The following is an 18,468-nucleotide window of genomic DNA, read 5'->3' as shown; positions in this document are numbered from 1 at the left end:
CTGGCTAAGTAACAGGAAGTAGAGAGGAGTGGTGAACGGTTGTTTTTTTGGACTGGAGGGAGGTGTACAGTAGTGTTCCCCGGGGATCGGTACTAGGACTTCTTTTCTTGATATATATTAATGACTTAGACTTGGGTGTACAGGGCACAATTTCCAAATTTGCAGATGACACAAAATTTGGAAGTGTAGTGAACAGTGAGGAGGATAGTGATAGACTTCAAGAGGATATTGACAGGCTTGTGAAATGGGCAGACACGTAGCAGATGAAATTTAACGCAAAAAAATGCAAAGTGATACATTTCGGTGGGAAGAACGAGGAGAGGCAATATAAACTAGAGGGTGCAACTCTAAAAGGGATACAGGAACAGAGAGATCTGGAGATATATGTGCACAAATTGCTGACGGTGGCAGGGCAGGTTGAGAAAGCGGTTAAAAAAGCATATGGGATCCTGGGCTTTATAAATAGAGTCACAGAGTACAACAGCAAGGAAGTCATGATGAACCTTTATAAAACACTGGTTCGACGACAACTGGAGTATCGTGTCCAGTTCTGGGCACTGCACTTAGGAAACATGTAAAGGCCTTAGAGAGGGTGCAGAAAAGATTTACTAGAATGATTCCAGGGATGAGGGACTTTAGTTACGTGGATAGACTGGAGAAGCTGGGGTTGTTCTCCTTGGAACAGAGAAGGTTGAGAGGAGATTTGATAGAGGTATTTAAAATCATGAAGGATCTAGACAGAAGAAAGAGAAACTGTTCCCATTGGCGGAAGGGTCAAGAACCAGAGGTCATAGATTTGGCAAAAGAACCAAAGGCGACATGAGGAAAAACTTTTTTTTACACAGCGAGTGGTTATGATCTGGAATGCACTGCCTGAGGGGGTGGTGGAGGCAGATTCAATCATGGCTTTCAAAAGGGAACTGGATAGGTACTTGAAAGAAAAAGAGTTGCAGGGCTACGGGGTTAGGGCGGGGGAGTGGGACTAGCTGGATTGCTCTTACATAGAGCCGGTATGGGTTCAATGGCTGAATTGCCTCCTTCCATGCTGTAACCTTTCTATGATTCATTGTCACAGATTTTTAGAAGTATTATTTGTAAACTTGCTTACCATTGATTGTCTGCAAATTACAAAGTTATATTATGTCCCAATATTTAAATACTGTACAATTTTAAATATTTTAAAATTTATTTAGCCTTGTCCATGTCAAAAACTGTTTGCAACTGAGAGAATGGGCAGACAACCATTATCTATGCTGTCTCTAGTCTGCTTGCTGTAGGTGTACAAGAGTGGCCTAGGATGACTTACCTTCCATTTTCACCTTTCTCTGGCAGAGTGCTTGACCTCTCCTTTTTACCCATTGCTATGCTACAGCCAAGATTGGACCTTGTGGAGAAGTAAAAGAATTAACTCATTTCCTTAAACTCCATACAGGATTAGGTTAGTACTTTGGAGTATTAACATCTTGCACCATTATACTGCTTTATGCATGTTTTAAATTTACCAATAAATGGTCTGGTGATCAGTGTTTTAATGCACTAGATTTTGGTTCAGCAGGACATACATTTATGCCTGTGATTCTATTTGGTGAGCTCTCAATCTCAACCAACTTATCATTGGAAGATCTGAGAAGCTGGTGGGTATTTTTCCACAAAGCAGGGAGATAAGATTCATGGTACAAGACACACAGGCTACTCCAGTATACCTCCTAGTGGTCAGTCATGGTACATTTCTAGTGGAAGACTTGAGTCGATAATCTTATACCTCCGGCAATGGTGTAGAATTGATTTGAATGAGAAGTAACAGAAACGTATGTATGTCCTATGTCTGAGAAAGAAAGTTATGTATCTGTAACAATGTGTACATTTAAAGCAATCATTTATAATTGGCATTGATAACTGGAAACTACCACAAACCACCTCAGGTAGGATATTCAACTAAAACAAACATATCTGAGAAAAAAGGATTCTGTTTCCTTTGTTATTTCCTGTTGTTGGTATTTTCCCAATGCTTTTAGGTAGATAGTCGCAATAGGATCTCAGTTAGTACCAAAGAAAGCTAATGTTTCTCACAGCCTGTCCTCAATTTATTGGTGCTGACTACAGTGGATTCAAATTTGAATCGAAGTGTGGTGGGATGCTTTTAACTTCTATTACATGTTTCACTACCTCAATGTTCTCAGTTAGAAACTGTTATAAGCTCCTCTCAACTGACAAGTGGACAACAAATCAAATTCATTTCCTTGATTTGTGCTAAATGAGTCTCTCAGCTGGGGCAGCAGTTAGTTTGCTGATTAGCCCTAGTCCCTTCGTGTGGTGAGAAGCGAAAAAAAACTAGGCTTTTGATTCAGATGGTTATCCAGTGACTCCCGCTGGAAGGTGCAGTTGTTAGTTGATGACATAATGGAATTCAGCTATGATACCTTCCACGGCCGTAAAGCCTGCTGACAATCAATGTCTGGTATACCAAGAACCAGAGGAACTATATCTCGGCAACATCAAAGAGTTAGGTAGAATCTGTGATGAAGGAGGAATTCTTCTCTGGAGTCACCTGCATCAGAAATTGAATAAGACCTGAAGAGAAATTTAAGGAAGAACATGAAAACAAAAATCTGAGAAAGTCCCAGTAAAAGTTGATAATTAAACCAAAACTTGCAGTTAAAGAACTGTTTAGGTAGGGCTCGATTACACGTTACAGAATTGAAATCACGGCGGAATTGAATCATTTAATAACTACAAAATGGTTTTCCTGGAGATTTCTACTCCTGAAGATTGTACAATCCTCCCTCAAAAAAAAGGATGCATGTACGTGCGCTTAAAAAAAATTGGAGGAGACAACCGCCGCTAGAGGGCAAAACCGACACAAGTCCTGTTGCGAACAGCGAGCAGGCCTACTGGAGAATTGGCATTGAACGGAAAATAATTCGGACTGAACAAACTGAATAAACTAAGCGAAATAAGCATAAAGAAGACGTGGATTCGTGTATTTTTTTATGCCAGTTACTTCTTCGGTTGAACTTCAGCCACGACCAGCACTTCACAATATGCTGCAATTAGTCAGTAATGAAGGAAGGCACTATATATTTGAGGATGACTAGAAATAACCACAAACCACATGAAGATAGGATATTCAACAACAAAAAAAGATTGTCTGTTTCCTGTTGTTGATGCTTTCCTGATGCTCTGCACACACAACCGCATTAGGCTCGCACTTAGCATGAAGCTAACATTTCTCACAGTTCGTCCTTCAGTTACGAAGGAGATCAGGAAAAGGAAATGTCGGGAAAAACTTACATTGTGTATACGTTGTCAAAAAAAAATCAATGCTTTGAAGTTATAATTCCGGAGCTAGAAATGGTCAGCAGCCGAGCACCCATGGTGTTCTGAAATAAACCCAATTGAGAACAAATACAAAGGGGGCGTCCCATCACCTTGTAGCAGTCGTTGTCGGAGAGCGTGGTGTGGTGCAGGTACATATATTATCACACGTGCGTGTGTGTGAAATGTAATCCCTAGATGTCAAACCACTGAGGAGATCTCACTATATGACTTGAGAATTAGTAAACCGAGGCTTAGTAGTAAAATGTGAATGACTGAGAAAACACTTCGAATAAACAAATTCCTGGTCTGAACTTTTTCCAAGTCCCAATTTGGTCCGAACTGGAGCAGTGCGGGTATTAAACGCTGCTGCAACATGCAATCAAATTTCACTTTTCTTTCTTTACAAATATTTTCTAACTTTATTGCATTTGGATTCATTACTTCAATATTAAATACAATGATCCGTGTTTCACACAAAAAAGGACGAGTTAACTCCTAACGTTTGGGATTAAGACAATGTCATGGAATCTTAGAAGTAAAAGCTAAAAAAAATAGCTGAATCAAAAGTAAAATACTGCGGATGCTGGAAATCTGAAATAAAATATTATAAAAAATAACATTCTATTTAAATGAGTAAGGCGAAAACAGTATCACCACTAAACCTATACATATACCGGCTGCAAAATATGACGGCTTATTCATCCTTAAATTGTTATTGGGTTTTCATAACCTATTACACTACTTTAAATGTTAGAGCCACTAGTGCACTCAAATTGGGTGAAGATTTCTCCTAGCTGGAATTATAAATACGTTTATAAATCGTAATATGGAGGAAACCAGCAGAGATTACTTGAGTGTGGAAAATCTAAAAACTCTATTACAGCTTTTAATACTGAAAACTACCCACCCGCTTATTTTAACCCTATTACCCCCAACGCATGTTCCACAAAATTACTTGTCTATAAATTTTATTTTTATATCAGGCTAAGTTATGTAATTAATTGATATTTTCACCTGGTAATGTTCAGTGACAGGCGGAACTTCAATTTAACACTCTGTAAAAGGACGGTATTCAAAGAAACAAAGCGTTGACGGTGTGACATTTCCGTCCATTCATCAAATCGCAAATAATTGATCTTCGAAGAAAAAGCGTGCCAAACCGAATGGAATGCCTTTCCTCCTCTTGAACAACACTGAACTCGCTGTTACCAAGCTTTAAAACTGAAACCTGCTTTGAATTTCATGCAGTGCCTATCAGCCCTTTTTGGGGGGGGGGGGGGAGGGGGGGTGCATTCAATTTAAACGACACATTTAATAAAATCAGTGCACCTTTGGCCGGTTGAGCTAGAAATTCTGCAATTTGACAAGAACATGTCAAATTTAAAAGGGGAGGGTGCCTTTTTTTTAATGCACTGTAGTACAGGTGCAGTGTGCTGAGTGACAGCTGCTCAGAGAGAGGGAGAGTAGCGGCTGTTCTGGACCCGGGTGTCTGTGAAACTGACGAGCTCCGGCCGCCCCTGGGAGGGAGGGGGGGTTGTTGGAGGAGGAGGGGGTTGGAGGAGGAGGAGGAGGGGGGGGCGTGGCCGTACGCATGCGTCATGCTGCCTGCCGGGATCCCCACACGCGGCTCCGCTCTTGCGAGCAGAAACACACACACTCATTCACTGTTGGCAGCCTTTATATATATATATATAGAAAAAAGCGGATTCCTAAATGTAGCCGACCGATTGCACACCGAGTCTGCGTCCTGGGGCGATCAGCAGCACCATGCAGTCTGTTGCGGGTTAGAGACTCAAAAGGGGGAAGAAAAAAAAATATAAAACACAAAAAAAACAGCCCGAGGATGCGGATCCATCCCAGCGAGGTGAAAAGAGGAATCGATACGATATTGTAGTAGACATGATTTCTGAATTTGTGAGCAGCGCGGTTGCTATTGCCCTGTATCTGAACACACTGAGTGCTGATTTCTGTTACGATGACAGGTAGGTATTGTTCTCTCTCCATACTTCCTGATTGATCACTTAAAACTGCTGCCAGACAATTCATTCTATTATTATTTTGAATCTATAGACGGGGTGATGGATGCAGTTGTTCCCCTCTGAGGAGGGAGAGGATGGGGAATGAAATCTTTGTGCTTAAAACTCTCAATTGTATCACGAGTGTCTGCAGATGCTGAAAATCTTGTGATCCAATTGGGGGGAAATAAAGATCGCACTTCCATGTCACTCGGTTAGAAATAAAATTGCACTGGGTCCTAGCAAAATAGTCCCAATTCTCCCACCTTTCGGCAATAATTGTAGCTGCTAGAGTCACAAGGCGATTTTTCTTTCACTGTGCATTAATAATAACTGAAATCCGCATGCTTGTCAGCGTTGTTTTATTGTTTTAAATGAAAGTAATTCCTCTATTTTTAAAAATGCATTGCGATCGCGAGGGGAAAAATGTGTCAGCTGTGTTGTCTAAGAAACTGTGAAGCCTTCTATAAAATCTAGCAGTTTTGCTGGTGTTCCTTTGGTGAAAACCGCAGTGTTTTGAAGCTCAGCATTGTTACAAATTGATTAAAAGCGTCCCCGCTATTGTGAATCTTTAGTTTAATTCAGTTTCCGGTGACTTAATCTGATTACCATTTAGTGGCTGCATAATTGGAATATATGAGGACAATCACGCCTGGATAAACTTCACTGTCTGGGGTTTTCATGCTTCATTTAAATCAAACCGTCCTAGAACTGACGGTACATTGACTTGATCGGTTTTCATCAGAGGGCCACCCGATTATTCTGATGGTTTAAGGCTGAGGTCGGTGTTGCAAGGCTTGAAGTGTTCTATTAAAAGCTGATATTCAATCGCTTAGTGATATTTTTCTGTGTTTCGGCTCTTCAGAAAAATGATTTGGTTCGGAGCTGCCAAAAGTGAGACCATTGCCAACAACGAGCGACGCAGACTGCTTCTTACTGAAGCGTGTTTGCTTCATTTACAGTGAGGTGCTTAGAGAAAGGTTTCAACCTTTTTAAAAAGACTGATTATCAGTGAGTCTCATTGAAAGTGCGTGGGCTTTGACAGGTTCATTTTGTCACGTTGAATAATAAAGTAAATCAGCCTCCCTTGCCAAGAAAAGACCATTGTCCAACAGTGAGATTTTTTTTGAGGGGGAGGGGTGCATCCTGAGTGATTGGAAATACGTTGAAATTATGTGTTTATCTGCTGTGCACCGTTAGATACGTAGAAACCGTGTATCTTTAAATTAGTAAGAGTAAACCAATAAGACCCGTTAGATCTGCGCAAGAATCCTTCAAAGGGCAAATATGAAGAACAGAAATGTCAGCTCAGGAGATTCCTCCTGTTGTTGACCTGTCCTTCGCAAGTACAACAATAAGCACGTGTGTTTTAAGACAGCAGTTCAGGATAACGCCATATAATGGCCTCACCCGGCACAGTTGGTCTGAAAAATACATTTTCGTGTCTAATTAAAATATAATGCGTGGAAAAAAAACACAAGGAAAATTGTTGGCCTTTTGCCAACTTCTCAGCGACAAGGTGCAGAAATATGGGTCCCGAAATTACCCCGTGGGATACCAATATATCAGCTTAACGTTCGTCTGAAATCCCTGCTACTTCAGTGGCGGCGTTAACGCATTTAGAATAAACTAACCCATTTCAAATAAATTAACTCATTTGAAATAAATGGGTTAACAGCTCCACTAAAATAACAAGAGAAAAGAATTTCAAAGGAATAGTTAAGAGTTTGTATGCCGGTATCCCATGGAGTCATTTCAGGACCATGATGTTTTGTCACTTAGCCTTTACTGTCAGTACCTCCTGCTGAATATTGCTTTGAATAAGCAGCAGGGAAAGCAGGGTACTGGAAGTTTGGACTAAATGTTGAATGCTTTGTTTTCTGTATCTATTCTCAGAAGTTATATTCGAGATGGCTGCTCAGATCAAGAGACCAGACACCTCAAGAAGAGTTTTGTTTGGGTTGGGGGGAAGCTTTAGATATTTTTGGATTATATTTTTCAACCAGTAATCAAGGGAAAGTTAAGTGTAGGGCTGTCTCTTAGAATATTCCTTCAGATTGTGAAAGCTATTTAAATAACTTGAAAGTAGAATGTTGTCCTCAAGGTGATATTTAATAGACCTCTTCAAGCAGTAGAAAGAAAAAAGTGAAGGTAATATTATAATTACTTCCAGTAAGAACTAGTCTATTCTCAACTTGATGACTTGGGTGTGCCAATTTACTGTTATAATTGGCATATCGTATAACAATTATTTGTACACCCAGCCCTCAGACTAGTTTTTCCAGGGAGAATGATTACAAAACAATGCACTGGATTTTTTTTTCACCCATGTTTGATTGCTATGGTTTTGTTCATGGGTGTTACCAATAGTGTTCTAGCATGCAAAAGTGAAAGAGATAAATGATTATGTGATGTGTAGCATTGCAAGAATTTCATCATAATTCACTGGTTTAATATTATTCCAAATGATTATCTGTGATGTTTCCTTCATAAAAGTGCAGTCTTGCATCGCACAGCATAACATTTATTAAGACACCTGGAATGCCAAAGCAATTAGTCACTGTCAGTGTATCATAAAAAGTGTATTTTATATAAAAATAAATACTATTTACAACATATAAATAAATATTAGATGGTTCTCAATGAAATAGAACTGTAATGTTGGCTCAGGGTTCGGCAGATGGACATAAAGAAAGTATTTGCATTTATATAGTGCCTTTCCCAATCTCAGGATGTCCCAAAGTACTTTACAGCCAATGAAGTATTTTTGAAGTGTAGCCACTGTTGTAGGAAATGCGGCAGCCTATTCGTGCACAGCATGGTCCCACAAACAGCAATTAAATAAATGTCCAGTTCATCACTTTTAGGCGTTGCTTGAGGGATAAATGTCGGCCAGAACATTGGGAGAACTCCCCTACTCTTTGAATAAGGTGCCATTATATAAAGGCTAGTATTGCTATAATGCAATGTGCATCTAGCATATTGAAGTTATGCTATCAGCTGCATCTCCCAAGCCTCACATTGAGCTCAGTGACAAAGCAGCTTTGCATTCATAATGGAATTCTTGTTCTGCTACGTACACATGATCATTTGTCTTTCACTTTTGCATGCTGTGCATCCTAGAATGTACATACAGTGTTGTTCTTCATGGGTTAATGGTATCATGCATGGAGAATACCATGGTGCACATGCTCAGATCTTTATTCTCCAGATAGCTAATTTTTTAATGTCACGAGAGAGCAGATGGCAGTGGCTAAATTTGAAACATTCCCAGGTGATTCAATGGATATCTTGGGCATTTTTAAAATGTTGCGTTTCACTGGATTGAAGTTATGTTATATCTAGTGCGTAGCCCAACCAACATGAGATGACCATGTCTCGTTCCTTGGATTTTCATTGTTCCCAAGAGTCAGATTGGAACTTCACTGTTGGGAATTACACTGCTGCTTTCACACTGATGTACATCAGAAACCCTTTGTATCTATACAAAAATGGTAGTATACTGGCACTGATGAATTGCCAAGGCTTTATTCCTATTGTGATGTAATCTGAAGCCCTCAATTGTGTTTTCCCGATAGTCATCCAATATGATCTCTGTTATGGGAAGAACTGGTCTCTCTCAACTTGTGGATTAAGCGTGCAAGTCTTGTACAACAATCGATCGTGTGCCCTATCTCTTGAGTTGAAAACAGACCAATTCTTCCCAGAATTTCATTGTTTGCCACTATGTGTTCAAGTCTGCAAAACCTTATTTACATAATGCTGTGAACAATGTTTTAGATACATTGCTGCTTGAAAGTTAAGGGGAGTCTGACAACTAACTGTTGTTGCTCATAAACAATAGCTCCTGTAATCTTCTTGTGCTGAGCTACAGTTAGCTCCTACTTAAGTAAGACTTTATAAAGTAGTGAATTATATATTTATTTCATACCACCATTCAAAAACTATCCCTGATTTCTGAATCCAGATTCTGCTGGAAGTTCCAATCTATGAGGTGTAGAAGCTAAATTTAACTCCCATCAAATACATTTATAAATTCAGTTCTTGAATATAATTAGAACATAATAACAATGTAACTGAAGGTGCAAACATTACATATCTTGAACAGTGCTTTATTTGTAATTTTGGTAAAAAAAATTACACTTCCCTCCCCAAAAGTCTAACTATTTAGGAAGTTATGTTGAGAAGGTTTATTTGGGGACAGTTTGGAGAGACCTTGTAAATAATTAAAGTAAACTGATGGTGATGCTTCAACCTCTTCAACTCTTAATTTTTATCTTTAATATTTTTTGCCCATCAACAGGGGCAGATTGAATTTATTTCAGATTAGTAGTTATGAAATTAATCAAATAACTCAGACATTTGGACCAGGACATACATTTAGTATCAAGCTGTCTGTATGATTGCAAACTACAGTTAAGAATGTGGCTAGCATGGAATGACAGTTTAGATTAGACAGCACAGCAGCCTGATTTGAATGAATTTGCACCTGCGCTAACTTTAAACTGGAATTATAGTTGAGATGTTTATCGAGCAGTCTAACACTGCAGCAAATTAATTTCCAGTGTTTGGGTCTGAGCTCAACATAGAGTAGCAGATTAAAGTAGGCTTTTGAATTCAACTAATAAGCAATCATTAGCAGGTCACCCCATTGTGAACACATTTGCATTGTGTAGAGCAAGATAACTCCAGTCATTTGCAAATACATTTTAAGCAGGGTTCCCTGTGATGTTTGTTAATCTGTAATAATTGAAATTGTTAACTAATAGCACCAAGGGATAATATTTCTAAGATGGTGCATTATAATGACGTAAAACACCTCAACATTTTTCTGAAGTTTTTTCCTTTGTAATTAAATGTGATGTCATATTTAGTTACTATAATTTGAGTTTTAAAGTTGAGATTTGGAGATGTTAACATTTTACAAATATCCAGTAAACTGTACAATAATTGGTTGGGGAATTATAACGTGCTAATGCAATTTTCTGTTATTCACAAACAACAGGTTTTTGAAATCTTGCATTAAATGATTTACTGCATTTCTTCTAGATCAGACACTTTGACAGTAACCTCGGTGTTTTGAGTCAAATATTTCAGCCACCTATCTGAAGCCAGATGGGTGCTTTATCAAAATTCCCATCAGCTCTGGTATTACATGCAGTAAATTTGCTGATATGATTAGAAAGTCTTGTGTTATTTTTCTCTGTTTCCCTTCTGTTTATAACACTGTTTCCTTTCCGGCTTCCCAGACACTGGTGAAGTCATGCTAAAATGATTACAACATCTTTTCCCATATTTAATGCAAATAAACATCAAAGCCAGTACGTTATTTCCTTTTAAAATTACCCAATCAAATGCAAGATGAGCAAATCTTGGGAGGTTAGGAACATTTAATACTTAATCAGCTGTAGCTTATCCAGAGTTCCTGTTTGCTGTTGTGCCCAATGAGCAACTTTCATGGTTGAAGAAACAGTTTAGTATGTTGCAAGTTCTTGACAGTAGCTACACTCCACTGCCAAAATATGCTAGGAAAAGGTCATGCATCTCACATAAGTCTTTCTTCTCACTAAACTAGAAATTGTTCTTAACTGTTTAAAAATAGCTGGCGTGATGGTTATAACTAAAAACTCAATTTTTAATACAAGGGGTTCTGCAATTTTTTTAACCCCAAATTCTTCTTAAGCGATCGTTTTTGAGAGTTAATGAAATTACAACAGAAATAATCCATTTAAGAAATTATAAACCAGCACAAAAAAATATTTTCCTTTTTACAGTGCCATTACTAATCAGGAAGCACATATGTATTAAAAGTTGGTATGGTAACATCATTGAGCAAGGCTGGTAAAAGACGGAACCCAGCAAGTTATGTGCACTGTCAGAGTGTTAAGCTGTTTGAAGACCTAAAGTTTATTTATACTAGCTAGAAAGAGATCTAGTATTGGGCATGTCTGAAAGACAGAAATAAACTATAAATTGTTAAAAAGGAACAACTATCTGAGTCAAAATGTGTGTAAATCTTTTATTATCTCTTTCAACACCACATATATGTGTTTGGGTTTGAAAAACAATGGCTTCAAATAATTTGAGTAAAGATGTTCAGTTTAAATATATAATTATATTTCAACACAGCTTTACAACAAAGCTACAGTAAATCTCTTTCACTAATAATCAAGGCTACTGCTTTGCAGTTTTCATGGAAAAATGCACAAAATTGTGGAATGCAATCCCCAAAACACTGGTTAAATTTTTGGAATCCCATATAATAAAAACAGAATTTGATTTATTCAATCACTATAAATCAATGGATGGAATCGTGGAATGCTGCCCCCAAAACACCACTTAAAAATCCCAGAATCTATGTAACAAAAGGGAATTTGATTTATCCAGTCATTGTAAAGTAGTGGCCCTGATTATAATTATTGCACTCAAGTTATAGAGGAAGACAACTGGGAAGAGTCCACTTGTTCTCAGCTGTTCTTCCCAGACCTAATGATTTTAACTGATGTTCCCATGTGGAACGTCTAGATTCTGGAATAGAATCAACTTGCAATTGCTTTTAAAACAGTAGAACGGAGTGAAGGAGATACAATAGCATGGTGGCGCTGCAAAGAACTGGACAGTTATCAACTCAAGGGTTCAAGTGCATGTTTGGTTATTGTGCTCAATTATCCTTGCACAATAATAGATTATGTGCTGAATCCCACTTGTTGAGAACAGAATATTTTTTTCTCATGTCTAATCTTAACAGGATACGGTTTATACAACTGCCAAATTTGTAGCTAAGAAAACACTCGAGTTTGCACTATGTGAGTTATTGACAAAACGGTAAATTAGCATGACAATAGTTCTTTCGGTCAAGAACCAATTTACATTCAGATAATCTTTGTAATTCACTGGGCCACAGATTAACTTTATTGTGCGCTCATCAAGGTGAGGGATGTCAGTGCTGGGAAATGCAATGATTCCACACCCCCCTACCTCACCACTTTGCATCCAGCATCAGGATGAAGCAATCTCAGATCAGAAGCAAAATACTGCGGATGCTGGAAATCTGAAATAAAAACAGAAAATGCTTAGTAAGTCAGGCAGCATCTATGGAGAAAGAAACAGAGTTAACGTTTCGGGTCGAAGATCTTTTGTCAGAACTGGAAGATGTTAAAAGAGTTAAAGTTTTTGAGCAAGTACAAAGCCAGGGAAAGGGGGGGGGAGGGAGGGACAGGAGGGGAGGAGAGAACAAAAGGGAAGGTCTGTGATAGGGTAGAGGGCGGGAGTAATTAAATGACAAAAGGGATGGTGGTGCAAGGCAGGGAAGGTGGTAGTGGGACAGGTTAAGAAACAAAAGATTGATCAGGAGTAGCTGTAAATGGCAGCAGCAGAACCATTACCAGCATTAGCTGACCAAAAAAATGGGGGCAGTGGTTATGATCTGAAGTTATTGAAATCAATGTTGAGTCCGGAAGGTTATAAAGTACCTAAACAAAAGATGAGGTGCTGTTCCTCGAGTTTACATGGAGCTTCATTGGAACAGTGTAAGAGGCCGAGGACAGAGAGGTCAAAGTAGGAGTGGGAAGGGGAACTAAAATGGCAAGCGACCGGCAGGTCAGGGTCACCCTTGTGGACAGAGCAGAGGTGTTCAGCAAAGCGATCACCCAGTCTGCGTTTGGTCTCCCCAGTGTAGAGGAGACCGCATTGTGTGCAGCGGATACAGTATACTAAATTGAAAGAAGTACAAGTAAACTGCTGTTTCACCTGGAAGGATTGTTTGGGGCCCTGGACAGTGGGAAGAGAGGAGGTGAAGGGGCAGGTGTTGCATCTCCTGTGCTCGCACAGGAAGGTGCTGTGGGGAGGAGAGCAGGTGTAGGGGGTGATGGAAGAGTGGACCAGGGTGTCGCGGAGGGAGCGATCCCTTTGGAATGCTGAAAAGGGAGGGGAAGATGTGTTTGGTGGTGGGATCGCGCTGGAGGTGGTGGAAATGGCAGAGGATGATACGTTGAATGTGGAGGCTGGTGGGGTGGAAGGTGAGGACAAGGAGGACCCTATCATGGTCCTGGGAGGGAAGGGAAGGGGTGAAGGCAGAAGCGCGGGAAATAGGAAGGACACGATCGAGGGCCCTGTCAACTACAGTGGAGGGGACTCCTTGGTTGAGCAAAAAGGAAGATATATCGGAAGCACTGGTGTGGAAGCTGGTATCATCAGAACAGATGAGACGGAGAAACTGGGAGAAGGGAATAGAGTCCTTACAGGAAGCGGGGTGGGAGAAAGTGTAATCAATGTAGCTGTGGGAGTCGGTAGGTTTATAATAGATATTAGTTGACAGCCTATCCTCAGAAATGGAGATAGAGAAGTCGACGAAGGGAAGAACATAAGAACATAAGAACATAAGAAATTGGAGCAGGAGTAGGCCAATCGGCCCCTCGAGCCTGCTCCGCCATTCAATAAGATCATGGCTGATCTGATCCCAACCACAAATCTAAAGAACACAAGAAGTCGGAGCAGGACCCGGCCACATAGCCCCTGGGCCCTCTCCGCCACCCACAGGGCATTGACCGATCCGAACTCAGCTTCATGTCCAATTTCCTGCCCGCTCCCCATAACCCCTAATTCCCTTTACTTCTAGGAAACTGTCTATTTCTGTTTTAAATTTATCTAATGATGTAGCTTCCACAGCTTCCTGGGGCAGCAAATTCCACAGACCGACCACCCTCTGAGTGAAGAAGTTTCTCCTCATCTCAGTTTTGAAAGAGCAGCCCCTTATTCTAAGATTATGCCCCCTAGTTCTAGTTTCACCCATCTTTGGGAACATCCTTACTGCATCCACCCGATCAAGACCCTTCACAATCTTATATGTTTCAATAAGATCGCCTCTCATTCTTCTGAACTCCAATGAGTAGAGTCCCAATCTACTCAACCTCTCCTCATATGTCCGCCCCCTCATCCCCGGGATTAACCGAGTGAACCTTCTTTGTACTGCCTCGAGAGCAAGTATGTCTTTTCTTAAGTATGGAGACCAAAACTGTATGCAGTATTCCAGGTGCGGTCTCACCAATACCTTATATAACTGCAGCAATACCTCCTTGTTTTTATATTCTATCCCCCTAGCAATAAAAGCCAACATTCCGTTGGCTTTCTTGATCACCTGCTGCACCTGCATACCAACTTTTTGATTTTCTTGCACTAGGACCCCCAGATCCCTTTGTACTGCAGTACTTTCCAGTCTCTCGCCATTAAGAAAATAACTTGCTCTCTGATTTTTCCTGCCAAAGTGCATAACCTCACATTTTCCAATATTATATTGCATCTGCCAAATCTCCGCCCACTCACCCAGCCTGTCTATATCCCCTTGCAGGTTTTTTATGTCCTCCTCACTCTCTACTTTCCCTCCCATCTTTGTATCATCTGCAAATTTTGATATGTTGCACTCGGTCCCCTCCTCCAAATCGTTAATATAGATTGTAAAGAGTTGGGGACCCAGCACCGACCCCTGTGGAACACCACTGGTTACTGGTTGCCAGTCCGAAAATGAACCATTTATCCCAACTCTCTGCTTCCTGTTCGATAACCAATCCTCCACCCATGCCAGAATATTACCCCCAATCCCGTGATTTTTTATCTTAAGTAATAATCTTTTATGTGGCACCTTGTCGAATGCCTTCTGGAAGTCTAAATACACTACGTCCACTGGTTCCCCTTTATCCACCCTATACGTTATATCCTCGAAGAACTCAAGCAAATTTGTCAGACATGACTTCCCCTTCATAAAGCCATGCTGACTTTGTCCTATTAAATTATGCTTATCTAAATGTTCCGTTACTGTCTCCTTAATAATAGACTCCAAAATTTTACCCACCACAGATGTTAAGCTAACTGGCCTATAATTTCCAGCCTTCTGCCTACTACCCTTTTTAAATAACGGGAAGGGAAGAGTCGGAGATGGACCATGTGAAGGAAGGGAAAGGTGGAAATTGGAAGCAAAGTTGATGAAATTTTCTAGTTCGGGGCAAGAACAGGAAACAGCACAGATACAGTTATCAAAGAACCAGAAAAAGAGGTGAGGGAGGGGACCTGAGAGGGACTGGAACAAGGAATGTTCCACATATCCCCCAAAAAGGCATGCATAGCTGGGACCCATACAGGTTCCCATAGCGACACCTTTTATTTGCAGGAATTGAGTGGAGTCAAAGGAGAAGTTTTTCAACGTAAGAACAAGTTCAGCCAGGTGGGGGAGGGTGGTGGTGGATGGGGACTGGTTGGGCCGCCGTTCAAGGAAGAAGCGGAGGGCCCACAGGCCGTCCTGGTGGGGGATGGAGGTGTAGAGGGACTGCACATCCCTGGTGAAAAGGAGACAGTTAGGGCCGGGGAACTTGAAACTGTTGAAGTGATGGAGGGTATCAGAGGAGTCATGGATGTAGGTTGGAAGAGACTGGACAAGGGGAGAAAAAATAGGAGGCAATTAATTCCGTGGGGCAAGAACAGGCTGAAACGATAGGTCTCCCAAGGCAGTCCTGTTTATGGATCTTGGGAAGGAGGTAGAAGCGGGCTGAGCGGGGTTGGGGGACTATGACGTTGGAGGGCATGGAGAAAAGATCTCCAGAAGAGATGCAGTTAGTGGTGGTCTGGGAACCTATGGCTTGATGTTCGGCAGCAGGGTCTTGGGCCAGGGGGAGGTAGGAGGAGGTGTCGGAGTTGGTATTCAGCCTCCGCAAGGTTCTGTCTGTTCACCACACAACAACAGCGCCGCCCTTGTTGGCAGGTTTAATGACAATGTCAGGGTTGGACCTGAGAGAACGGAATGCTGCGAGATCAGAGGGAAGTAGGTTAGAGTGAGTGAGGGAAGTAGAGAAATTTAAATGGCCAATGTCACACGGCAGTTCGCAATGAAAAGATCAAGAGAGGGTAAGAGGCCAGAGGAAGGGGTCCAGGTGGAACGAGAATTCTGAAGACGGGAGAAAGGGTCCGCTGTGCAGGGAGAAGACTCCTGGCCAAAGAAGTGGGCGCGGAGGCGAAGGCGACGGAAGAAGAGCTCCGCTTCGTGTCGAGCTCGAAATTCATTTGAGGTGGGGGTGTAAGGGGATGAAGCTAAGGCCTTTGCTGAGGACTGATCATTCAGGGTCAGAGAGGGGAAGGTCAGAGGGGATAGTGAAAACACGCCAAAGGGTGAGATTGGAGGGAGGGATGGGACCAGAGGAAAGCGAAGGGGAAGAAGGATCAAGAGGGGCGTTAGTATCTAAGAATTGTTGAAGCTTGCAGTCCTTGACACCTGAAAGGAAGACAAAAAGTTTTTTGTTAAAGCGCTGGATGAGGTGAAGGATGAAATAGAATTGCGGACCAGGACAGCTCTGGAAAAAGAGTGAGTCGGTGCTGCTGAAGAGAGAGGTCGAGAGCGTGCATGCGGCAGCGTGTGGCGTTGAGCATGGATCTCAGGAAGCGGTGAGAGCAGTGATTCGAGGAACGCTGAATATCATGGAGATATCTGTAATCACGGGTGGATCCGAAACATGAAGGGTGGAATTTAAGTTGGAAGGGTATAGCCCAGATATATGGAAAACTAAGTTTCTTTCTACCCTGCTCCAGTAATGCACCTGAACCCCACCTCCAGAAAGAACCCTTACTGCATAAGTGTAAATCTTCTAATTTCCCAGACTGTACATTCTTGCAGTCTCTCTCTCGGGATACAGTTACACGGCACTAAAGCTTCTTAGAGCACATCCCTTTCTAGTTTGCTGTGGTTTGGGAACTAATTTACACGGTCTCAGACAGCCCAACACAATTCCCAATCTGAACTTATGAATTAGGAGGTATAAGAATGCTAAAGTAATATCAACACTTTGGACAGTAATGGCAGAGCTGGCAGATAGAGCTGCAGTGAAAAAAGCATAACAGCGGATTCATTTACTTTTGTTCTGCGGATAGATCATTCTATGCAAAAGAATAACTTGGAAAACAAACTGCAGTATTTAGCGGAGGGATCTTAAACATCAATTTACGTTATGATGCAATGCCATCAAAATGTCCCAGTGCTGCATGTGGGAAGAAATTGGAGCTGGGAAATCCAAACTGATCGAGACCTTATTTTCACTGAGGGAAGGGACGTGTGCTTCAGGTGTGAACCCATGACCTACTGGGAGGTTCAGTTTCAGGTCCCAAGTATTCTGGGGAATCAGATACTGATTTGGCCCTGTGTTTACATTTCAACTTTAGCATCACAGCAATGTTAAAGTTGGAGTATAAATGCCCCTTCAGAGAGACAGCCAATTTATTGCCTATTCGTAGTGAGCTTGTAGTCACAAATATTTGGATTGAGGATGCTCAAACTGGTTTCACTTATACCCTTAACAGCCAGTCGCACCATCCAGATTTACAAAATGATGAATACTGTACTACAGGGTTGGGAAGAGCATGATAAAGGCTAATTCGGGGCTAAATAGATCGGACTTTCCTGTATCTACTTTTACACAGTTGTCAAAGTTAAAGAAATTCCGGAAGTCTTTTTGTCTCTTTTATTGGAGATATGGAAACAGTTTTGAAATGCTGAAAGGCTCGTGCATAAAAACAATAGAGTGGTAAGGAATTTATGGTGATGAGGCTCTCAATTTGAACAATGGAAATAGGAACTGCTCACATGAAATAAAAGGTGACGTTTTGCTATTATTACACTTTAAAATGTCATTATTACCTTGCATTGCTATTTACTTTATGTTTGCTCCTACCTGGTTTGCATTTTGCAGCTGATGACTGCACAAATCAAGCATAGTGGAACTGGAGTAAAGTGCTGTGGATGATATAGCTTCAACGTGTAACTATTCACTCCATGAACTGAGTTACTGAAGCATCTTTAACTGGGGAAAAATGTGAAGAAAATGTCCTCACCTGAAATTGATCCTCCAATGACAGCAACAATATTCCCGATCTTCAATACTGTGGCTATCATTCAGTCATGTGGATAAAGCAGATATTCAAAAAATTGTTTTGAACCTTGTATTCTGCAGCATAATGACATCATGATGCTACATGTTGTGGTGGAGATGAAAGTGTTTAGTGGAGGAAAATAAAGTGTCTGCTGGTTTTATAGAATGCTTTTGAAGTAAAATAACTAAACAAAATTCTATTTGTACTGTTGGGCAAACTTAAAGGAGAA

At 40.9% G+C, this 18,468-nt stretch overlaps 1 protein-coding gene across 1 annotated transcript in view; it reads left to right on the top strand.

Annotated features, from left to right (window-relative positions):
* Nucleotides 1-4,975: 4,975 nt before the first annotated feature.
* Nucleotides 4,976-18,468, top strand: part of LOC137334633 (protein O-mannosyl-transferase TMTC2-like) — a 127,224-nt gene continuing 113,731 nt past the window's right edge. The window contains exon 1 of the mRNA XM_067999459.1: nucleotides 4,976-5,300. Coding sequence (XP_067855560.1) covers nucleotides 5,218-5,300 — 83 coding nt within the window. The 5' untranslated portion in view covers nucleotides 4,976-5,217. The remainder of the gene's footprint in view (nucleotides 5,301-18,468) is intronic.

This window comes from Heptranchias perlo, chromosome 18 (genome assembly GCF_035084215.1).
Source record: "Heptranchias perlo isolate sHepPer1 chromosome 18, sHepPer1.hap1, whole genome shotgun sequence".
NCBI classification, from domain to species: domain Eukaryota; kingdom Metazoa; phylum Chordata; class Chondrichthyes; order Hexanchiformes; family Hexanchidae; genus Heptranchias; species Heptranchias perlo.
Note: the sequence above shows the minus strand (reverse complement) of the source record. Positions and strands in the feature narration are given on the sequence as shown.